The 25,526-nt window shown below is 37.5% G+C and overlaps 1 protein-coding gene across 1 annotated transcript in view; it reads right to left on the reverse strand.

The window, feature by feature from the left end:
• Positions 1-9,986: 9,986 nt before the first annotated feature.
• Positions 9,987-25,526, reverse strand: part of LOC108427454 (serine/threonine-protein phosphatase PP1-beta catalytic subunit) — a 42,782-nt gene continuing 27,242 nt past the window's right edge. The window contains exons 2-8 of the mRNA XM_017697616.2: positions 19,122-19,253; positions 15,145-15,375; positions 13,272-13,376; positions 12,156-12,227; positions 11,796-11,947; positions 10,821-10,955; positions 9,987-10,675 (exon numbers count right to left, since the gene is read on the reverse strand). Of these exons, the coding sequence (XP_017553105.1) occupies positions 10,571-10,675; positions 10,821-10,955; positions 11,796-11,947; positions 12,156-12,227; positions 13,272-13,376; positions 15,145-15,375; positions 19,122-19,253 (932 nt within the window). The 3' untranslated portion in view covers positions 9,987-10,570. The remainder of the gene's footprint in view (positions 10,676-10,820; positions 10,956-11,795; positions 11,948-12,155; positions 12,228-13,271; positions 13,377-15,144; positions 15,376-19,121; positions 19,254-25,526) is intronic.

A 25,526-nucleotide genomic window follows, 5' to 3' on the forward strand; every position in this document is an offset into this window, starting at 1 on the left:
GTTACTTGTGGCCTACGTGTGTCTTTGTGTCTTCATCATTCCATTTGATTGCACTTGGCACTTCTTCTGATTGCCGCATTCAAGTCCAATTGACAATTAAACTGTTTTGACTGTGCATCTTCTTTGCATTTGTGGGAAGCCTCAGGGCCTTTTCCAAACAGCCTGGTTAACCTGCTCGACCAAAAACTGACTTTATTACACCATACATCTGAATTACTCATATGAAGGGAGAATGAAGCAAAATACTCATAACTCTCCTTCTGCAGCTCTGACAGTATAATTGTGCCTTTAGGCTGCTCTGTCTTTCTCTCATTTAAACTGTCCCCTGTGACTGTACAAGACAGATTCACAAAGCAGATTCAAATGAGGCATAATGTACACCATCGCTAGCATACACAAGATGAAATTCAGAACTATGAAGACTGATTCACAATTTTATTATTGCAAACAATGCAAGACAAAAAAACTAATGTGCCATTACTTTAGTTCGGTTTAGTAAATGGCAGAAAAAAAGACAACACTTCTAATTCTTAACTACTGTGTATATATATAGAGAAAACAGAAGCTTTTGGCAGCGGTTCAGACGTGCTAAAAGAGGTACTAACTACTGATGGTCTATAAGCAGTTTGGGGCGTCTGGGAGAGGCAATTATTTACTAATAACTTGCATTGCAACCCCTGTTTTGCTCACTTCCTTTTTGTAAACCTATTTTCAAAATGTAGGAGGAAAAAACTGTGTTTGTCCATAATTGCTTTTGCTGCTTTCTTATTTCTACTTTTTATGTTGAATCTTTGTCTTTTCATCTCAAAGTAATGCTCATTTCTACAGTATTTTTACTTCATACATCAGAATAATGAAGAGTAAGTAATAGGCATTTATTTTATCATAATCATTCAAATTTTTAAGAGGTTAAGCATAAGCCAAAATTTTGCTGCCATCTACTGTAATAGAATCTGTCTTCTACTGGACAGGTTTCTCTGAGCTATGTTACTGTTGTATTTACAAAAAGTTTTGACACACATTAAAAAAGCCTTGGTAATTCAGAGTATGTGCTTTATTAGCATTAGCATCATATGTTAGCTACATTAGCCATGCAGCTCCATTGCAAAACTAAAGAAGCAAACTTCAGATCCTAAACAGGTCTCGGCTACATTTGGGTTCAAATGTTTTAATTCAATTTTTTACCAAACTATTCCTTTAAGTTTAAGACTTGGAGTTTGGTGGAGGCACATGGTGCTAAATATACATGCAGTCTCAGCCCAGAATGGAAGCAGTCACATAATCATTCCAATCTCTTAGTGATTACATGGAAAGACCTGAGACAATAGATAAGAGTGAACAGATTGTGTCTGTAGTGTTACACTACAGCAGCCAGCCATAAACAAGATTATCTAGTGTTTTGAATCACTTGCTATTTGGTTTATCTATGCAGGACTATAAAGGAAGACCTATACTACATTCTGCCATCTTCCAAGGTCAGCTAACGTCATTAGTGCCTGCACAGACTAGATAAAGGTCAATAAAGAAGGAAGCTATCAAATCTGTCACACAAGTATGTTCTTCTGGTTCAGCCACTGGTGAATCCAGGAAACAAGGAGCTCACCATAAATGAGCAGTGGCATAAATGAGGAAAACGAGAGCTGCTCATGTTGGTACACATGAAGCAGTATTCTGTCTTGTTCTAGCTCCACCTACAACAACTCCTATAGGACATGCATGCTGCAAGAAAATACAGCCCTATTCAAAAAATGTGTTATAGTACTCAAGTCCAGTCTTGATCTTGTTTCTGTATCCTTTGGACTCTGTCTTGTCTCTGTCTCAAGGTAAGGTGGACTTGAAATTGTTCTTGTGACCACTATTGAATACCAACAAAACATTCAAGCAGAATAAAACAATCCTTTCTCTACATGTTTAAATAAAATCTACTCACTGCCGGTTGACAACCTAATTATTCTTTTTTTTAATGGTTTAACTGAAGTTATTTGTTTGTTAATGTTTGTTGGTTTCAAAATGCAAGCATCCCCTGAGGGTAGGTGAGAATGTTATTACTACATAATGTTAATGCTAAGGTTTCAGTTACTATTAAAAAAGATGATTGTGATTTATATGTCATTTAGTTGACTTTAGTTGATTGAAGGAAGTTTAGGAGAAGAAGAAGAAACAAAGAATAACAACATTTGTTTCCAAATGTTACCATGCAAAGTTAGACTACGACAATATAATAATAATTAACATTATTTTGTGCTTTCTATATTTAATGTTCTATGTTACAAAAGATATTGTTACAAATAATATTATTATTAATATGTAACATGTTAAATGAATGTACAGTGAAATGCAAGGAATTTTAGTGTTTTCCCGATTCTTTTATTTAATATTGTGAACAAATCTTAATCTGGTCTCTGTCTTGTCTCAGTCTCACCTGAGTCTGGTTCTGATTCAGACTCGACCACTCCAAAGTCTCCACTCTGATTCAGACTCAACTACTACAAAGTCTCAGTCTTGATTCAGACTCAACTACTACAAAGTCTCAGTCTTGATTCAGACTCAATTACTACAAAGTCTCAGTCTTGACCTGAACTCCGTGTGCTGAGTGGTCTAGTATACGACAACACAATAAAGCTGTCTACCTCACCTGTAATTAGCACTGATGCAATGCACCCCCATTTTAGCATTGGGTGGTAGTTTTTGGTCAAACAGCTTGGTGCCAAAGCCAATTCCTTGGATCAATAAAAGCAATGCACATTTTTGACAATGGTTCATAGAACTGATAGCACTAAAAGATACACAAATACATGTGAAAACTATTTTACCTTTCAGTGCCTTTCATATACCTCTCCACCATCATTGGATTTTAGTGTATTTAGATAAAACTTTAGCAATAAAAAGCCAAAACATGATCTCAAAACTACCATAAAATAATGTCTCAGGCAGCAGGAAATGTATTTCTGTTTCATCTAATACCTTTCTGTATGGGAGCTTTTAGAGATGAACGCTAGTTCCTATCACCACCACTGTGAACAATTCTGACTCTTTCACACCAAACCACTCTGAGTGATTCTGTTTAACATTATTTTATTATGACAAAAATTTGAACAATTTGTGAATTCCCCTTAAAGATGTTTTCTTTTCAAACAACAGTTGATTTCATTTTAAACAACAGTTCTTTAAAAACATTTCTAACTATAACAGCAGGAAGAGATTAATTAGTACTTTGTCACAGATCCATCCTTTGAGCTTCTCATGAATGCAGATCTGTGAGAGATTTTCTTGTGACGTGCTGCGGTCAGGAATGTGATGATGTATAGATCAGCATTCTCCAAGTAGCCAGTTTCTGTTTGCACAGCCTCTCCCTCAGAACTCCTCTCTCTATCTTTATCCTGCAGCAGCACATTGTTTGAGTTAATGTTTAATAATGACAGGCTTTCAGCTATGCAGGCTTCAGTTAGCCATTACCTCATTACATTATTTTAATAAAACAACAAAGGCTGCAGTGTGTATGTGTGTGTGCCTGTGTGTATGTAAGCATAGGTCTGTGTTTAAACATATACTGTAAAAAATGTACTTTCACTGTCAAAGTACTGTAAAATTCAGAGCCCCTAAAGTGGCATTGTGAAAACTTCTCCTGCAAAATCCATTGCAAAGAAATGCAAAATTCTTATGAGGGAGTGAAAACATTTGGTAGTGAATGCAAAATTGTTACAAGGGAGTGCAATGCCATTACCTTTTCTCACCACTGCTCTTTAGGGGCCCCATAGTAAAATATAATTTTCAATACCCATTTTTGAAAAGCAAAAGTTAAATGCATGTAAACAAACCATAAGTACACTGTATTTTAACACTGCTGCGGTGAATTTACAGGAAATTGTAAAGTCACAAAAACAAATCATCACCTTTATTTCACAGACATCTGCATTTAGTTTAATGGTTGTTACTGTTATTATTATGGGCAAATACTGTACATCCAAACATCTACACTGTTAAAACAACGGTTCTTCAAGGTCTTTTTAGTAAAGGCAATAGCTCTGTATAGAACCATAAACACTCAAAGAACATTTTGAATGCATAAATGGTTCTTTGCACGGTCAAAGTGTTCTTTTACATGATGGAAAACTAGTTGTATATGGTTCTTTTTAAAAATGGCTCTATATAGCACCAAAAATGGTTCCACTCTGGCTGTGAGTCAAAGAACCCTGTTTCAGTGCTATGTAGTATGTTCAATGCTTTGTGTCGAGTGTAGTTGAACGAATGATACTGTTGAATTGCAGTAAAAGTTAGTATTTCTAAGGAGTTTAATGACAAATTCTGCAGATTTATTTTTAGTGTACATAAGTGAGCTGTCATTTTTAAAGCTAGGCCTTCAGAACAAAAGGAAAAAATCTACAATAACTATGCTTCTATGTATTTGATAATTAATCTGTTATTGTAGTAGAAAGTTAATATGTTTAAATTTACATTTTCTGGCCATCCCAGATTAACCACAGACATTTGAGTCTTCAATGTGTTTTATTTGAAGCTTGTAACAGATATTTTACCCAGCAGGCATTTCTTTTTTTATTTCCAATTTAATCTTTGCCAGTTCCACCTGCTAGCTAGGTCTGCTCAAATTATACAATGTTACCATGCTGGGAGGGTGAAGGCACTGAAGGCTTCTTTTCACAGTTCAATGGATGGCTCAACATGCTAGGAGGAGAACACTAACTGCTAATTCATTTACATATTAACAGATGTTATATTGACTAGCATTATGTTGGATGCTGAGTGCTGGAGGGAGAGTCAGGATCATCCAACACACCCTGGGAGAGAGGAAAATTGTGCCTTCTCCACAGATGGCTGGCACACTGCCAACTTCAAGCTCCATCTTGGGGCCAACACTTAGATAAGAGCCCCTTGTAGCAGATTTAGAGTGACGTTCTCTGATAGAGAGCTGCAGTGTTATTGCCATTTCTGATTGACTGAAACCTGGTTAGACTATGATTGGTATCAGCCTTTCATGAACTTCAAAAAGACCTAGAGGACATGTTTCTCATGAAATTGATTGGTTGGTTCCTCTGCCACTTCCTAATTATGTTGGTAGTTAATCTAACGTGTAAGGCCTTCAGTGCAGCTCTTGAAGTCCTAACCAATTGGCGAGTTCATTTGGTTGAATCAACTAAGCAATGAAATAAGATTATTGTAGCACTTGCAGAGTTTAAATACAACAAGCATCATGACTCTATTTCACCAGATTAAATAAGTATTAAATAAATATTACAGACATGTATTTGTTTTTTATTTCACAGAAATCATTTGGCCTTTCTTTGTAACTTACAAGGCCCTAAAGGCTCCCACTGCAAACGTGTGTGTTTTCCAACATGCGTAAGGCAGCAGATGAGGACTTTTCTTCGGCTGCTGCTTCTTCTGTTTTTCACCTCCTTACAACTAGCGTGGAGGTCACTGCTCCTTAAACCTAGCAGGACCTTTGACTTCTGCTGAGTTGTCGAGGCAACAGGTGGCTGAGCTGTATCAGCTGTTTAGTAAGGAGTGTTTAAACAGCCACATCGCTCTAGCAGCTGCATTCTGAATTCAGGTCTGAGCTCCAACCTCTCCACTTCACCCTTTCATCCAGAGACACACTCCTGCACACTGCTTCATCTATCATCTACCATTGCTTCATCTAGTCCCAGACTACACCCTGCTCACTAGAACATTAAGCTGTCGCATAAAAACTGACAACGTCACAAGCCTTAGAGCATCAACATCAGCTAAACTTTTAAGCCTAGTGTTTTACAACAAGTAATGCAAGATTGTTTATATCAACATGCTTTCTGAGAGAAAATGACATTTTATGTCAACTTACTGGGACACAAGTAAATTTTATGTATATTTTCTAAGATAGAATTCCATTTTATGTCAGTTTCCTGAAAAGTCCATTTTTTATTGATTTACTGAGACGATTTTGTCTTAAGTCAGTTTTGTTTTGATTTTCTAAGATAAAAGTCCATTTGTATTAATTTTTTGAGATAAACGTCTATTTTATATTAATTATTCTGAGTTAAAAGTTCATTTCATGTGAGTTTTCATCACTTTTCTGAAAAGTACATTTTATTTTTATTTACTGAGACACATTTTAAGTCAGTTTTGTATTAATTTTCATAGATAAAAGTAAATTTTATATTGATTTGCTGAAATAATATTCACCCTACATTGATTTTCTGACGCAAAAGTACATTTTATATTGATTTACTAACATTTGAAAGTTTGTAAGTCTTCATGCATCACTTTTCAGTACAGTGTTTTCTCTTGCCTTCTTGCTAGATCATGTCAGAAACCACAGTCACCACAATAAAGTCTTAGATTCATTGCTGAACTAATTGTTTGCAGCATTTGAAAAACACTCAAAAGGATATATGTTCACTGACCAATTGTGCATCTGTTAAGCAGCTGTGATAGTCTGCAGGACAACAGCTGCTCTTCTTAGTCAACAGAACTTCTACTGCACTCTACTACTAAAGAAAGACTGGCATTTCCAAATTCATAGTACGGCATGACATGGATGCTGTACTAAATTTGATCAAAATCTGTGTGAACACTGGACATTCCATCCCATATTTTCAGAGATGTGGAGGAACAGCCAGTGAAACACCTACCTTAGAGGTATTCTGTATAAGCGTGCAGTTAGAGACTGTAGCTCAACCTACTGATGCACTACTAGTGTCAGTCATCCTCTAGTCCTTCATCACTAGTCAGTTTTTGACCACAAAGCTGCTCCTGGCTGTATACACACACTGTCAGCTGAGAATGTACAAGAGTTTCCAATAAAGTAGCCAGTAATTGGACGTACAGGGCAGGTGTTTCAAATAAAGTGGCCAGCAAATGAAAGTTCATTGTAGGTGTTTCTAATAAAGTGGCCACTGACTGTATATGTTTATGTTGTAAATGTATCAATATACCTTTAATCCAAATGCTTTCACATGACACTGAAATATACAGTATGGTGTAATTAAACTGTACAGTGGCTAGTTTGCCTGAAAAGCCCCACACTGACTTTAATTCAGGAAAACATTGTGTTTTCCTGCAAATATGAGTGTATAGGCATTTGATGTTGGACTAAACATGGCTCTCTGTCTTCTCTCGGAGCTGAAGACCGAGGTCATGTGATTATGAATGTTTATGTCTCTGCCCCAGTCCTGCTCTCTAATCACCACCACTGGACCATAACGTCACCACAACAGACGTATAAAAGTCCTTCCATTTAGGGCCCACTCACAAATCATATGGTCCACTACATGATTTGTAATTTCATGATTCATGTGAAGATTAAAAGTGCCTTTGCAGGGAGCTTAGGCCTGAACCACAGATGAGCTGCCCTTCATCCTCTACTCCAGCACATTCTGAGAGCAGCTGGCGCTGCCAGCCAGCAGCTGCATTCTGAATGTGTAAGCATGGCAAAAAATGAAATATTATTGTGTGGATATCCAATAAGTCTGGTTTTCCTCTCTGGTAAGATTACTTGTCTTTCAAAGCACTGTGAGTGTAAGATTGTTTTATTTGTTTATTTTACGAACTATTACGTTTATCTGTCTCACTTTAAGGCAAAAGAGTCACTCCTTATGTTATCACAATAGTTATGATACTAAATCAGGCAGCTTACAGTGTGAGTCAACTTACATTGTCTTACTTCAAGGATTTTGAGATGGGGTCTGAGGTCATTTCAAAGCCTTTGGGTGTTAAGTTGTTATATCTTCGGCAGTATGTACGGAAGCTGCCTTGTTATCACACTCATTGTGTACATAGATATGAAAAGATTAATAAAAGCAAACTACTGATTTTTTAATCAAGTATAAAATGCAACATTTTGAGTCTCAGATTGCTTGCAATATCATCCTGCCAAGAATAAGAAATAGACGTCTACACAGTCCCCGAGTCTTATTACTGTGAATGGGAACAGAATCTATGATGCTTATTGTGTGTGTAATGCTATTTTCACCACTCATCACTGTGTAGACATGCATCTCAAAAAGAGCAACCTTACAGAAGAAATCAGACATGTTCTGTACTTTAAATGTAAGTTAATGTAATCAGATTATTAGATTCAAGTCATTTTGAAGCATTTTGATTGGTCCATTTGTCATTCAGCTTTCACACAATGGAAAGGGCAGCTGCTTTTACTGAAATGACGCACGGATAAGTTGTGAAGTTTGTATTTATTTGATTTTTTTAATAAAAGCATTTATATCTTAATCTCAACATATTTTTTCTGTGAATGGCTGTTTTCCCGTGAGCATGGACACTAGAAGCTGGGAAGCGGCTTCATGTTCAGGTAAACTGGTTTTGTTGTTTATTTACTGAACAGTATATGGAAACCCCAGCAACACCATGGTACGAGAACCACATACCACCATATCAATATCTGCTCAGTGGTGGTCCTGTGGTGGTCTTTTTCCTTTCATTAATGAGGTAGAGGGGGCTAATAAACTGTGTTTATGGGCTACAGCCTATAAAGACCTCTAAGGTAAGTGTTTCTATTAAAATGGCCAGTGAAAGTACAAGGTCAACATACTAAACTGGCAGTTTAAAACCCATTTCAATGTTCATTTACACCCTCGGCTGCCTTCGGGGGAACCCTCAGTTCCATCTTATTTTAGCTCAAGTGCAGTTTATTGTATAAGCCTTTGGACGGTCAAGGGGCCAAACACAGTGTTGACTTCAGCAGCAGTGCATGCACAGAAAGCTCATTTATTATTGATCTTCTGAGATTAATTTTATACTGATACTCTTAGATTAAAGTCCATTTAAAAGTCTAAAAGTCTTTATATTTTGTTTCTTTGCTAAGTAATATCACAGTAATCATACGAAGTGCCATACTGTCACTTTATTAGCTCAAGTGAAGTTTATTAGAGGAACCTGTGGAGGGCCGAGGGACTGAATGAACACCAGGATCAGGGCAGCCAATCAGAAGAGAGCTCATTTACATGTAGTCAGTTTTAACTCTAAGCGGTGAAAAAGTTACAGTAAACTGTAAAAGGGCATCTTTATTTGCTATGAGCTCCACCAGTAAAGCATTATCATTGCTGGTATTCAGTTGCTTGGAAAGAGGCAGTAAGAAACTCTGTGGTTCATTATGTTGAATTCACCACCATCTGCTGGATACACTGTGTAACTACAACCTTTCAATTAAAATGGCCTTCAGGAAGGTAATGTACTGTATATTAGAGTGCCCAGTTTTTGTCTTGGCAGACGGAAGTAAGATGTTTCTGGTCTTCTGAAGGACACTAAGGTAAAACAATATACAAACTAAAAAGGTCTTAAAAAATCATCAAAATGTTTTTTAAAAGTAAAATTAAAATTAAAAAAGGCCCATAATGTCCATATATGAAAACTAAATTGCAAAAACATCCCATTTTGAATTCATTGTTTTAGTGAGATTACAAAAACAAACATATATCATCCACCTATTTAATCTGCAGCAGTTTAGCTCTGCCTGTTCACACTGAAGTGTTTCAGCCCAGACTGCTTTTTCAATCACACAGTGCACTGCAGCCAATCAGAACAGAGCCTGTTTACGTACATTAGTCTTAAAGATACAGTAACAACACCAGCCTGTTTAATTATACGGCATAAAGAAAAGTTGGGAAACAGTCATGTAAAAATAAATTACAACTAACCCCATGAAAATGTAAGTGGAGAAAAAAAGTACAAGGAAAATGTGGGATATGGGCCGTTTAAGAAGTTATAAATAAGTATAAAAACGTGTTCTCTGTCGGTGATTGTGTGGAGTGTAAGTTTCTGGTGATCGAAATCAAACAGGCTAAATCTGATTATACGTATATATATATATATATATATATATATATATATATATATATATATATATATATATATATATATATATATATATATAGAGAGAGAGAGAGAGAGAGAGAGAGAGAGAGAGAGAGAGAGAGAGAGAGAGAGACCTATTCAACGGACAGTGACAAATTACTGACCAGACACAGTTGTTTTCATTTATTCTGGTTTATTTACTGAAAACCCAGATGAAGTTATTGGTTTATTTATGTATTCCTGCTTTTCTCAAACAGGTTTGGAAGAATGAAAGAGTAAACTAGAAAAAAGAAGAGCTAGTCAATGTACAACATTCTGTCACAGGCAAAAGCAAAACCAAAAAGAAAAAGAAGAAAACGGAGCACTCTGATATGCAGACAGATACACTGGTGGGTATGTTATGCGTGTGTGTGTGTGTGTGTGTGTGTGTGTGTGTGTGTGTGTGTGTATGTGTTTGTCAGTGTCTATACTTTTTTTTTTCTTTTTTGTCCCCAAAACACTTCATTGAAAAACGTGGTTACACAAAAAATGGGACTGAAAGATGGAGAAAAAAACAATACAGGAATACAGAAGAGTGTGGGAGATGGAGGGGTATGGGGGGTTTTAAGTGTTTTAAAATCAGAAAGGTTGCTTCTTGCGTCATTTTAACTACATTGTTTTTCCGTCGTTGTAGAAACTGCGGAGGGAGCTTCACACTCATTTACTTCTTGTACTTCATCCCCGATTCGTTCTCTCTCTACTCTTCACTCATTGCTCTTTCGGATGTTCACCGTTTTTTGGGAGGGGTGGCTGTGCGGGGGGGTGTAACAGGACGTCCCGAATTCATCCCCCCGTACTGGTACTTGGCCTTCTTCTCCGAAGGCTTCAGAATCTAACAAGACAATCAGACACATGAAGAGTTTGTCTTGGTAAACATGTAACATATATGTGTATTATACATGTATATTAAATGGACCACACAGACACATATGAAAGACTACTGAAAGGGGAATTCCATCTATTTTATTGTGTGTTACCTGGAAAGAGCACATGAGGGTTTCGTCCACGCTCATCATGCCCCCGGCATTATCAAATTCTCCGCAGTAGTTTGGAGCAGAGAACAGAGTGACCAACTGCCTCTTAGCAAAGAACTCATAACCATCCTCCACCACCTGCAATAACACACAGATACAGTATAAACATAATGAAATTCTGAAGTCATATGCGTTTATTCGAACACTGTTTTGCACACTGAAATCAACTATACGGGCCTAAATGTCAGAAACGGCAAGCACTGATCTTTTCAATGGTGCTCAACGTGTTGTGGGATGAATTGGAAGGTTAAATTGCTGTACTAAATCCAGTAATGGGTTCAGATTCTTATTAGCACTCTTTTTAGGAAATGTTAAAATTGATTAAGTTGAATTGAACTGATTGGGTGGGTCATGTAAATGTGTTCATAGTTGTGACATCACAAACATGACATTTAAATGGACATTTAAATATATACAACAGAGAGCGAAAAAATATGTTTTGAAACCTTCATGTTTATATAATAAACTCAAACTTGTATTATTTTACTTTTTAATTTGTGTTGTTTAAAAACAGCATGGTGGTGCAGCGAGTAGCGCTGTTGCCTCACAGCAAGAAGAACGACTGGGTTTCTTCTTGTGTGTAGATTGCATGTTCTCCCAGTTTCTGCATGGTGCCAAAAGATGCTAAACTGCCCCTAGTCGTGAGGCTATATGTGTGAATGTGTATGTCTCATCATCTGCCCTGTAATGGACCGGGAGCCTTTCCAGGGTGTTTCCTGCCTTCCGCCAAATGACTGCTAGACCCAGGAGGATAAGCGGTTTAGTGTTTAAACAGCAAGTAGCGTTTAAACAGCAAGTAGGTGTCAAGAGAACAGCATCTACTCTGACTCATTTCTTCTGTGACTGACTTCATTTGCTTTCAGAGCAGATTTGCGGAGGGTGAGTGGGAGGGGGCGTTAGTCGTCAGATGTTTGTCACCTGGTGCGCTCTGCAGATGAGGTCCAGATCGTGGCGGTTGAGGAACTTGCTGACCACATCGGCTCCGAATGTGAAGGACACACCACGGTCATTCTCACCCCAGCCCTGGACGTCTTTATCTGGGTCTGACCACAGCAGGTCACACAGCAGCCCTGAGAACCACACACACATAAAACAGCATTCAGATTACAGCAAAATATATAGATGCACAAATATATATATATATATATATAGATATACAAATTTAAGGGAGAGCTTTCCTCTTTAATTAGGACCTGCAGGTGTTCTAAAGAAGTTCCACTTTTTGTTGTAGGTCTCGTCACAATGTGTGAGTGAAGTGCTGGCCTGCTGAGTGCTCACCTGTGTCAGGTACATCTGTGGGTCTCATAATCCGTCTGATCTGCTCCATAGACTGCAAGTCTGGAGAAAGGCCTGATGAACATAATTGTACTCATTAGCCAATTATATGACAGTCAGGTTAATTATGCCAATTGAAGCATTTCATCATTTAATTAAGTATGCCAGTTAAATAAATAGATTAAAACAGCTACAACAATTATCCAATTACGCCAGCTGCATAATTTAATTATGGCAATTACTGTTATGAACTAATGCTACTTCCTTCAATTAACCTATTATGCTAATTGTATCGATACATCAATTATACCTCTTTCACCGTTTAGTCACATATACCAGTTATGTAAATCAACAAATTATAGCAATTCAATCATTTAAAACAGTAGCTTAAATTATGCAAAGTGATTTTAAAAGGTGCATCAAGTCAACATGAATCAGAGAACTCACTGTCCTTTTCTTAAGTCATGTGCAAAAGTTTGGGTGCTCCTGGTTTAATGATGTTTTGTTGATTTTCTAAGTGGAAATAAGTGAAAACATCCTCTACAGTGAGAAGACGTCTGTATAGTTTAATGCAGAATTAGTGTTTATTTTCTGAATTTAACATATTGGGGGAAAAAATAAAACATAAAATTTGGCAAAAACATGTGACACTCAGCCAATAAATATTAATCGTGTTGTAAAAACAGCCCAAAATGCCATATTTAAGTTTGTTTGTGAGTGAAACTTGGTATCGTGGGGGTCTCTGAGCTAGAGTGTTTTCTGTCAGGTAGGGGTGGGACGGAAAGGTGAAACATGATATTATTGGTTAATGTTACTCTTCCTAGCCCGCTGGTAAACAGTTACGCATCAGAAATCTGAAGATGTTATAGAACCAGGACAAAAGTTGATGTTCATTTTAATGGAAGTTTATGGGAAAACATTTGTCTTTTGAATATTCTGGTAGGATAAATATTGTTTACAATTACCAGAGACATGAACTAACAATGCTAACTTTGACTTGAAGTGTTAGTCAGTAACAGCTTTCAGGGCTGGTTTGAGCATTCAGCTCAAGTTTGTTGTCTGCCCGACTTACGCAATTAATTGTTGAAAAGCCAATCGGAGGTTTGCATGGGGACTCACCTCCATGGCAGCAGAATATTTTCTCATCAACAATGGCTGCGATGGGGAGACAGTTGAAACAGTCAGTGAACGTCTTCCACAGTTTGATATTGAACCTGCGCTTGCCTGAAAAACACATATACATCATCAGTTCTCTGAAAGAAAATGTATTTAATCCTAAAAATAGTGGCATCCAAAAAATTAGAAGCACAAGTGTTTTTTGAGCATTTACAGTTCTGTGCTGTATCCACCAGGTAGCGCCAGTGTGCTTCATGCAGCCTGAAATCACAGCCTGGCTGCACTTCCCAGCAGAATCTCCAATATTGGCAGTGAGCGTTTAAAACAATAATCTGGCCAAAAATCAATTTTAAAAATGCAATCGGTCAGCCAAGACATTTTTGGTGTCTGTGGTTTTCTTCTTGAGCTCTGAGGCTAATGCAACTAGCAATAAAGGAATCCTTTACCCCACCAATTAGCTTTGTGCAAACATGGTCATACATTCAAAGAGGAGAAACCATCTGGTTCACTGTTTGCTGTTCCACATTAGTTCACAATAAGAATAAAATATAGACTTTATATGCTTTTTATGCTTTTATCATTTTCATTCAAGTATAAATCATTATATACGGGATTTTGCATTCCCATTCAAACCTTGTAAACATTACGCAATCAAACTTCTTCCCTCCAAATCCTCACTGTCAACAGTTCTGTATAAAACCAGATTTTTTCACTGTTATGTGAAACTGTCTTGCAATCAAAGAGAAAGAGAGTCGCTGAGTCCTCTTCCTACTCTCAGAGAAAGTTGTTTGCTGTTCATGATGAATATCAGTCTGCTGCTGCCTGTGCTGACTGATTGTCTAAACACCATGCGGAGGCTGCATTCATTTGCATGAAGACTGCTAATATTTTTAGTTGCAGAGTTCTCCCCTGAAAAGAATTTGATGCAGCAAAGCGAAGTTGCAAGTCTTCACGTACTGATACTGTTAACTATACAATGTGGTCAATAGTACACTGCAAAGCTAAAAACAGTTTTGTGCTTTAAAAAATGGTAGCTGTCAGCTTGAAGCCTAAATTTTGCCTCTTCTTCCGTCAATCTTTCATGATTACTACTTTAATGATGAGAAACTTTATCCTGAACCAGAGGGGTAGAGAGATAATAAGTAAATGAACAAAGGGAGAAAACTAGCTCCTCACAAATACAGGCCACAGAATTACTCTACTCTGCAGTTACTGTGTTTGCTTGATTATTGTCCAAGCAGCTTCGGCTGAATCTAAATATAGATCATGTATTTGTTCCGTTTTTCTAATTAATTTATTTGTAAGGCTGCTGATTCTCTTATAGGATGCCACTCTGACTAATAAGAGGTGCCACTCTTCCAGAGAGGGAGCACAGGCTGACTGCATGTCTTGCCAGAAGCCTCCGTCCTACAATCAAAGCTGTATGAACGCACTTTGGCAGCATCTTGGTTGATGATGAGTCACTTAAAATGTCTAATTGTGGGGTAAAAAGAAACTGATGATCTATGATCCTCCAATACAATCATGAACCATATACCACTATTGGGCAGCTCCAGAACTGCTGCATCCAATGCTGACACTTCCAGCAGCTCAGGCTGACTTTTAGCTTGACCCTGTATATGTACTTTTTTTTCTGTTTTCATAGACAACAGTTTATCATACAGAGTCAACTGATGATTTAAGCATGCAGTCTGCTTGATGTTAATTGGTGCAATGTAAGCTTCCATTATTTTGGTTACTCTTTAACTACGTTATGTTACTAATTTTATTCATGGCCAAGCTATCACTTTAATAGAAGTGGAAACATTAGATTGGCTGGCTATGAAAGGTTTTATCAATGCTAACGAACGGGTATGTGTGTTAAAGTGATACCTACACTCATCATAGAAGCCGTAGATGCGGTTGATAGAGGCGCACTCATGGTTGCCACGCAGCAGGAAGAAGTTTTCAGGGTATTTGATCTTGTAGGCTAGAAGCAGGCAGATAGTCTCCAGAGACTGCTTCCCTCGATCCACGTAATCACCCAGGAAGAGGTAATTCGCCTCCGGAGGAAAACCCCCATACTCAAACAGCCTCAACAGATCAGTGTACTGACCATGGATATCACCTACAGTGGAAGAAGAGACAGAGAGAAAAAGCAGGGATGAGTGGGCCAACAAACAGATGGACAGAGACTCAACATATTATAACAAGAGGGAGCAAAAAGTTAGGACAAAGTGAGAAACAGAGAGGGGATAAACCCAGAGAGATGGGAAATGGAGAACAGATAAAAGGGAACAGACAAAGAGAGAGAGAAGAGCGAGAGAGCAGAGGGTAAGTGAGTGAGAGTCAGTGACAGCAGAGAGATAGAGAGACAAGAAAAAAAGGAAATAGAGAGAAAAATGAAACTGAGAAAAGGAGAGAGAGCAGAGAGACAGAGATAAAAGGGGTAAAGTGAGATAGAGGGGCAGAGACAGAAGGGAGAAAAAGAAAAACAGATAAAAAGAGACAGAAACAGAAAGTATGACAAAATTTGACAGTGCAAGAGAGTAGAGAAAGAAGAGACAGACAGACAGATAGATAGATATATATACAATTTACATTTATATGTACATGTATGTATGTATGTTTTTGGAAGCAGCATAACAATTTGGTCATAACAATAAAGCTTTGAATTTCAATTTAAGAAAAAAACAATCAGAGTGAGATAGAGAGAGAGAAAGAGTAAGATAGAGAAAAATAGAGAAAGAAAGATGAAAAAAGATACAGATGAGAGAGAAAGAGAAAGCAATAAAGGAAGAGAATGAGAAAAAGAAAATGCGAGAAAATGAGTGAGTGAGAGTTAGAGAGTTAGAGGATGGAACAGTCAGCTGTAAGCTGCTCTAATGAAGTGAGCTGAATGTGAATAAAGGTGTCGGCCACTCAAAGTCAATAGAGTCTGTGTACTCGAATGCCTCGCTGCACCACTGACCTACATAACACACACACACATCCCACTTCAGCCTCCCATTAGCTACAACGAACAAAACAACTGAACGGAGGAGATACTCTTATTTCACTCCTAAACACATTCTGCGTGGTTTCAGTAACACCAGTGTCAGTGTTTCTTTACTGATGCTGTTTTCTTTTAGCTTGTGTTTAGTCTGTGAGGGCAGACCTGACAAATAACTGCCTCCACAGACACAGCAATCTATTACAGTACAGCTAATAACAGGTGTGCCTTCAACGTGTCTGTTTGTTTGCCATTTTTAAAGTAGCTTGATAACTATGTACGCAATGAATGCTAGAGTTAAGAGAACACAGTGGCCGTGCTCAATACATAATGAGCTGTCTACACTGAGTGCATGTCCTAGACACAGAGTCTGTCTCGACTGGATATCCCTTAAATATGTTGGGGAACAAATGTCATTATATCGTACCCTTAATTGATATGGCACATTCTACCATGTAATGCAATCAAAGCCAGCTTTAAACACAAGCTATCTAAACTAATATATCATCATTGTATGTACAAAACACTGTATCTTCATTTTTGTCTGGCATTTTGGGTCATATTTTTTAAATTTACACTGAAATATGACATATTCTGGACTTTTTTCAAATCCAAATGCAAATTTGAAAATGCTAATTCAACTGTGTGATTACAAATGCTTGTGTGCATTATTTAAAACATAATTCTAATCCAAATGTAAAACCACATGTATACATGTGTATAACTGCTTGAAAAATTTAATACGTAAAAGCAAAGTTTTCACGTCCATTTTCTTAATGGTCTGACTCATATCATATCATGAAATAAAAGTAAAATGGAAAAATCACACATTTGAAATTACATTTCCACATCATGTTTCCTCAGCTTTGTCAAAATTAAAACGTATTTGCAGTCCTGTTTGCAATTATGTTTTCAGTGCCAACAAGGCACTGCTGTTAATCAAATAAGTATATGAGGGACTTTTTAATGTGGGGCATGTTTTTGACCGATTGGTAACAGCTACTAGAGACCTTTAATCCTCACCAACCAGGCCAAGGACAATTCTGTCCAAAGTGATTTCCTGTTGTTTACTGTAGAAGTGATTTTTGACCGACTTGGGATGCTTCAGGCAGAAGCTCACAAGAGCAATTGGAGGTTACACTGATCCTGGAGAAACACTGCCCTGCACATTTTAATGCTCTCCCTGCTTTAACATACCTGTTATGACTATTCCGCACTTAATTCGTCCAGTTCCCCAAAATCAACTTATTATCAAGCTCATCTTAACAACACTAGTGTTCACTCAGATACCATTTAAGAATAATCTTTGTGCTAAGAAGCTCTCAGGAAACCCAGTTCTAGTTAGCTGAATCAGGTGTTGTTGGGAGCTGTGAAAACATTAGCTACAATGTGCAGGGCAGTGTTCCTCAAGGAACAGAGTGAGAAACACTGCAAACTCACAGCGGCTCTGCATGTGCATGTGTCCTACATCTCCTTAATAGGACTATCCAGGCACAACTGTCCTGTGAGGCAATAGTTCAGATGCATCCTGCAGAACCCTGCGAGCTCCATGAGCCCCTGCCTGAAGTGGGCCACTCACCTGACACAAATTTAAAAACACAATGTCACTAATGTTAGTGCTTGAGTAGCCCTGGCAAAGCTGGAGCAAGATGATGAGGAAATGCAACTGCAAAATATATTCTGTTTCAAATACGTCAGAGTCAGACCATTAATTAAGACAATGAAAATGGCACGTCAAAAGGACTTTGCTGTTCTGTATTACGTTTTTCCAACCAGATAATACATACAAATGCAAACATAAATACACATCTGGCACTTGAATTTGAATCATGTCTTAAATAATGCACTCACATGGGAAATGCCACAATATGCCACCATACAAAGGGACCAACACTACTATTGTTAATACAAATATGCATTTGTTAGATCCTGTGGAGGTTTCTCCCTGTTTCTTCTCTAAATGATGATCACTAAGGCGATCTATGTGCTAACAGCACTAACAGAAAATTCAGACTGCGAGACAGGAATTGCGAGACATGTCCACCTGCTTTACATAAAGTTTTCCATTGTTTATATCAGAAGCAGTCTGAAATTCAGCATTAGACGCCACTGGGAAATTTTAAAAATTTTAATATTTAATATTGTTTACCAAGCTGTTTAAAATTAAATTAGTCATGTAGTTCTCTCAGTTCTCTCTCCCAACATTAAGACAACATAAGGCATTATTATGTTTAATCAACCATAAATAAAATGGCACATTATATTAAGAAAAAAACCTTTTTGTTTAATTTTTTAATTTTAGGGTTTTGGTAGAATTGTTTTGTTTCATTTCAGGCATCACTAGTTTAACATATAATTTTTTTTTGAAGATATAATTTTAATTCAGCTCTTAACGTACAACCAGTTACTCCCCGCTCAGCACTGCTAACTGATTTACCTTTACTTTTATACAGTAGGTTTAGGTTTTAAAGCCTCTAATACATTTAAAAACTATCTTTACTTTGTACATTCCAGTTTTACTTTACATTTTACATGACTCCTGCCAGCTACTATAGGCGCATTAAGTACATGCTTGTCGACCGTCAGCTGTAGTCTTTGTAGTATGGTGAAGTATAAATTTGCACAGGAGATGAGAGGCGACGGTGAGCCGACAGAAAGCGATCACCAGTCAAACATAGTTGGCACTAGTTTTTAAAGGTCAGCTTGGTGTGTCCTGGGCCTGACAGGTTGATTTAACTTACAGAAAGCATAATTAGCTGTGCTGAATCAGGCATGTTAAAGCAGCTCCCCTGGGCTCGACAAAAATGACCTGCTGAGTGAACCATGCTAGTGGCTGTGGGGTGACATGTGAGCGGCTGAGGGAGGCTGAGTGTGAAACTGACCGCAGATTTTAAGTGGGGCCTCCAGCTCCAGAAGAATGGGCTGGCTCAGGAAAATCTCTCTGGACTTAATGCAGAGTCCCCGGACCTCCGCCTCCGTCATCTGCACAATTTTCCCTGGGCGACATCCTCGCACTGACAAAGACAGAGAGAGGGAGACTGTTAGTGGTGCAAGAAGGTAAGATACATTTCAAAACAGACTATAAAATGAAACCATAAATAACCTGGGGGAAAAAAAGAAAATAAGAGAGAGAAACAAATGAAAAAAGTGGGATAAACTTTATTATGACTCTAAAAATAACAGCAAAATCTAATGCAACGCGAAATGAAATACTGAGCTGTGTTTTTTAAACAAAATGAGAAGTCTGCTTTTCCTTTCCAACTGCCTCTGAAAAGGGTTTTCACTGACTGGTAATTACCTTTTCAATAAAGTTAGCTTTTAACGATTCTTATTAATATAATGTTGATGTTATAAGAACCTTATAAGTGCATTTCTTTTTTTTACATCATTTGAAACGTATTTTATATTGTCAGTATTTTATGATGAAAGGTCCTGTCTGAACAAAACATCTAGATAAATTTGCAGAAGAAGGCAAAGGCATACTTGTAATTTAATGTAATGTAAACCCCACCCCCCCAAGTAATTTTTCAACAGTGTCTATTGGTCCGTACATCATGAAATGTACACACAATATAAAGAGCAACCCTGTAAAAAGTCAATTCCAAAAAAAATACAAAAGTTTAATATCAGTGCACAGAACCTGCAATATATATTGCATCAGGAAATCTGAGTACTGTTTTACCCCTGCATAGATTACATAGTGCAACTGATATGAACATGGTGTGTAAATGGGATCAAACTACAGTCAGGCTGCCTGTGTTCTGAACAGGCTGCAGTCTATTAATAAACGGTTCAGGTAATCCAGCACAGAAACGCATTACACTAATCTAAACCAGGAAGCAGCAAAATCATCAGAGTCAACTGCTCTGCATCTTTTGCAGATAATGAAACAGCCATGCTAACTTCCTGAGCAGAAGAAAACCAGGTTGGCAGGATGCAACATATGTTTGATATCAAATTAAAGCAGTCCCAGAGATTAAAGGTCAAATTATGGTCAAATGTAGCAGCGCCAGTTATTACTGAGTGTGTTTACATGAACTTAATAATCCAATAAATGCAGAAAATTAGATTTTGTCAGAAATCTGATCAAGTTTACATGCACTTGAGCAATCAAATAATGGGAATGGCAGTAATCGGATTTCTACTTTGCAACCAGCCAGTAAACTCCCAGAAGAAGACGTGACGTAATAGTAACGTAAAACATCATGCTGCATTTTTTTAAAACAATGTGCCACTTAACTGAAAATATGAACATACATCATCTACAAGATCTAGAATATTTAAATCCTTTATTTCATTTGGTTTCAACATCACTCCAAAAGTGTTCTGCTGCCATCTCACGACATCCACCGTCTGTTATCGTGTATGCACAGACTGAGAATTCTGAGAGAAATCAAAGTAAGAGTTCACATGCGCCGCGAAATCTGATTACTCTCTTTATCAGATTACTAGATCGGAGGATGATGTTTACATGACCATTTGAATAATCTGATAACTGCAGAAATCAGATTATGATCGGATTATTGAGGGCATGTATATGCAATGAATGTTTCTCTTTTTTCATAGTTGAGCAGTTAAGATTTACACTGTTTACATAAAGCATCTCGGCAGAGATTAGCATCAGCAGAGTGTCCGAAGAAACATCTATGCGGGATGAATCTGTCTGAACTGCTTATAGTCAAAATCTATCGATACACAACAGTCTGTTCAAAACACACCGCTTCTTATTCATATTTCAGACAAGATGTCCTTCTTCATACTCTCATGTTTTGGTCAGAGTTCCTAAGATGTTTAAACAAAGACAGAAATACAGATTACTGCAGGAACCTGAAAGCTACTAACTCTTTACAAATTCACATTTTTCAAATGGTGCAACGTGTATAATGTGTTGAGGCTAGTTATGGCTAAAGCTAAACTGAGGATCAGTATTTATCTGTTTATCTGAAAAGACTAAATTGAACACCTTTTTTTGCAGTTTGGACACTTTTATCTGTCTGATGTGTTTTTGTGTTTTGTTTTGTTTTATTGAGATGTTTTTCTTAATATTTTTCAAACAATGCCATACAAATTTGAATATCAAATTAGATTGACTGAAATGTTCATAGCCTACTTAATGATAACAGAAAAAATATTAATACTGAAGAAAACCAGTATGTGTTTATAAAATATTGCATGCACATAAGAGAGTGTGAATTGTTTTAACATGTTTCTCTCAAGTTATGAAACTCTAAATTCATTATATATATATATATATATATATATATATATATATATATATATATATATATATATTTTTATTCCAGTTTACCATTCCAGGTTCCAGCATCTGAGAACTGAAATCACAATTCAGCCATTCTTCACACTGCATTACAGAAAATCAAGGAGAAAATATACAGAACAGCAAAATTTGAGCGCCTTAATGTAGCCTTGTTGTAAAGGACATGATTGAGAAGAAAAACTAGGTTATAACTGTATGTTAGCTAGAACAAAATGAATTAAACTATATATTTTCAGTTCTTATTACCTCGACAAACTCACGCTGGTGCATCTACTGAAGAGAAAAACCTCATGTAGCAGACAAGTCATTACCATCTACTGCTGCATCAGTAAGCTCTAGTGTTAGCTCCTTAGCTTGTTTGAAGGGACAGCCTCTTTTACTCAGGCACAGAAACATTGTTATTCTTGCTATTGTTTTTAGCTTTCCAGCACCAGTGCACCAGTTCAGTGATGTTTAATGAAGTATAGTGGTGTCAATATCAGGTGAAAAGCCATTTCTTCCCTTGTGGTTGATCATATACCTCTTCATTAATTCTTACAGATACTCAAACATTACAATATGTCAGAATGCACATGCCAAATATTGATACCTTCACATATGGTCCACAATGGGAAAGAATGTTATTTGGTCTGTGCTGTAATAAATGCTTTTTTATTTCTCTTTGTCTGGCTGTCTCTCACTCTCTCTCTCCAAGGGATAAAGCTGTTTAACTGAACAGTGCTCTACATCAGGGCATGTTTTCTGTAAACAGGAAAGAGACTAAAATAGCCCCAAAGTGAGGTCCTCTTCACGCGCTGCTGGCCGATCAGGACAGACACTCAACTCTGCCGGCTGAACTGGAGCACAGCTGACAAACGATGGCTTTGGACAGCCCAACCCCAACACACTCCTCACAACACAACACTACACCCTCGACCGCCACCCCACCCACAGGCCATTCCAAACCACTCAACACAAGTGATAGCTAAGCGAAGATCTTATTTAAACCTTTGTCCCTATTCCCTCAAATGTAGCTTAGCAGCAAAGGCTTGAGGTTTGCATCTTTAGGTTTGCACTGGAGCTACAAGGCTAATGAAGCTAACACATAATGGAAGCTTATGCCTCACCAATTAGCATCAAGCATATTGTATGACTGTGTGGAATATTTAGGTAATATCCAGTAGACTTGTTTATGTGTTTTCGGACACAGTTTGATACACTACAAACTGCATCCTTCAAGTAAAGCAGTAGTAGCAGCTGTCCTGCATCTGTACATCTGTTTATTTTTATATATGTGAAAATATAAATCTTATGAATCGTTTTGAACTATTCCTTTAGCTCAACGTTTATTTCCTGTCAGTTGCAATGACAAGATCATCATTTTATGAGTCGCAAATCCAAAACCTGATTTAGATTAGACACAATCAGGACTGAACACATACAATAATCATGGCTTTTATTCTGGACTCCTATTACATCTCAACAACAAGCGTATGTCCAAATGTAGTGTCGCATCACGCTGCAAGTCCTTCAGAATGTCTACACTGGACACATCAAGTGCACACAACAATTCAAAATGAAAACAAACCACGAACCTGATGGAGTTGACCAGCTGTGATTTTGGGACATTGGTTTAATAGAGTGTATGTGTTATCCCCATTTAATGCATTAATATTTAATATCAGTGGTCTAAAGCAGCATACCATGCTGGTGTTGGGCAGCTGGTGTTGGGTCCTGACCATTGAAGAACAGGGTAAAAGGCCAAAGACCAAAGTATGCAGAAAAACAGATGGACTACAGTTTGTAACCAGAACTGGTGGAGGTAGTCATAATGGGGCAAAATTTATTTTCAGCTGGTCCCAAGAGTGTGCAATACTAAATGACAGCAAAGATAAACATACAAGCTGACACACATATGAGCAGCTAAGCCATATTTAGAAGATACAAAGCTGGGATCCTCTGACTAAATAATTTATCTGACTGATAAATACACTTTTATTTAACAAACAGTGATTCATCATACATATCATTTAATTAAAATCTTAAAGGCTTTAAAACATACATCAATACACATTTAACTTTATTTCATAATATTTAATATATTACTTTGGAAGCTACAAATCTATTAGAACGCTAAAGTTCCAGCATCCCAGCAGGGGTCTTCAGAAAGACAGATCAAAGGAGAAGAACAAACATGGGAGAATGGGAAAACGATGTTAGGGCTTTTTTTTAATGCTGAGAAAACGCTGCATCCATTTTCTTATCTCAGAACGACACGTGCACAGCAAGAGAAAGCGAGAGGGAAAGCTGAGAGTTAGGCTGGCATTAAACCAAGTGTACTGACACCAACACCGTAACAGGGACTCTTCACTCTGATCTGTACTGTATATCTGTGGTACTTCCACACTAAAGCAATGCAATCATTTGGCTGAAATCATATTTACTTAAGTTCCAGTCAAAATGACCATTTGGTACAAGTTATTGCTTTTTCAGTGCCAACAAAAAAAAGCAGAAAACCAATTTGACAAAAACAGATACACAGAAGCATCAATAACTAAGTGTAACATTACATTTTTTCAGTATTTCATGTCCAGTCTTTTCCTTTATTACAGCTTGCCTTTTTTCTGGAGACTCACTTTCTGTGTTTCAAAGAAATCTGCAGGGATGTTTTCAGCACCACTGAAGTTAAGTTGGTTGCCTTTCTGCTTCTCACCATCTAATTAACATTCAGTAATGTTGAGGTTTGGACTCTGGGGTGGTCAGTCCATTGCTCTAGGATGGACAGTCCATTGCTCTGAGATCACCAGCAGCTTCTTGGCTTATTTTATTTGGTCTATTTCCTTTTCTCAGCTACACATCCTTTCAGACTCATGGCACTGAGTTGTCTCCTTACAGTGGAATAATGGACAGACTGAAGACAAAAATGAAGCTTGATTTTCTCCTCTCTCTCAAAGATGAAAGCTTTACGCACTGTTTATGTAATGAGGCCTTCTGTTTGAGACTTCTGTTTTTTCACTTGCTTTCTCTTTCATTGTGAAAGTGGACTCTCTTATATCTAATCTCCTAATATTTATCTCCTGAAAAATGAATAACTTGTACATGAAGGCTGTTTTGATGGGAAATTAACTAAACGAAGGGTGCTTTGTGACTTTTGCAACATACTATGCATACAAACAGTAGCCATTTTAAAGCTTGAATTTTGTCAGTACTTTTGTCCATTGTTTCCTCTACAGTGTCTGAAACCACATAACCAAGTCTACTACATACTATTTAACAACTCAGAACTGTTTGAAGTGAGTGATTGATGATTTAAGCTTGCAGGGTCGATGACTTCGTACACAAAACATGTCTACAGCGATTGAATATACTTGAAAGAAGTGGGGTAACTGTGTAAATGAGATTTCTGGCTGAACTATAGCTTCAAACACACTGAGAGTGACATGTTTTTACAGGACCTGCTTGTATCAGTTAACAGTGCATGTAGTCTGTTACAGAAGGCAGAGAGTACAGTTCAGCACTTCAACCACACCACCGCTCAGGTTACACTGACAGAGAAGAATTCCACTAGCTGCTAAGGCAACCTAATAGCAAAAACACAACCTACACATCCACACAACAGCAAGGAAAATGCACTAGAATTGTGATTATACCAGGGTGGTGTAGTGAGGAGAACTGGAACACAGTAATGTCTTCTGGGTTTGTTAGACACTAGAGGGCACTCCCAAGATAGAATACAAAAATGTGCTGTTGTATTTCTGAACTCCAGTTTTAGGATGTTCTAACAGAGTCTTACATACACTCTTAACATCAATGAGCGAAAACCCCTTCACTCCTTCGCTTGGCTGACGAACTCAACAGCACTAAGTAATGTGATGTAAGCATCTTACTGCCCAAGACCTGTTTGCTGTAGAAAAATGAAAAGATAAGCTCTCATTAATTTCTTTATGGAATAAAATCTATTAATTTCACAAATTTAAGTAAGGTCACCCACAGAAGCTTAATTCACCTAATTTTTTCCCCCTTAAATCTG

This window comes from Pygocentrus nattereri, chromosome 22 (genome assembly GCF_015220715.1).
Source record: "Pygocentrus nattereri isolate fPygNat1 chromosome 22, fPygNat1.pri, whole genome shotgun sequence".
Lineage (NCBI taxonomy): Eukaryota > Metazoa > Chordata > Actinopteri > Characiformes > Serrasalmidae > Pygocentrus > Pygocentrus nattereri.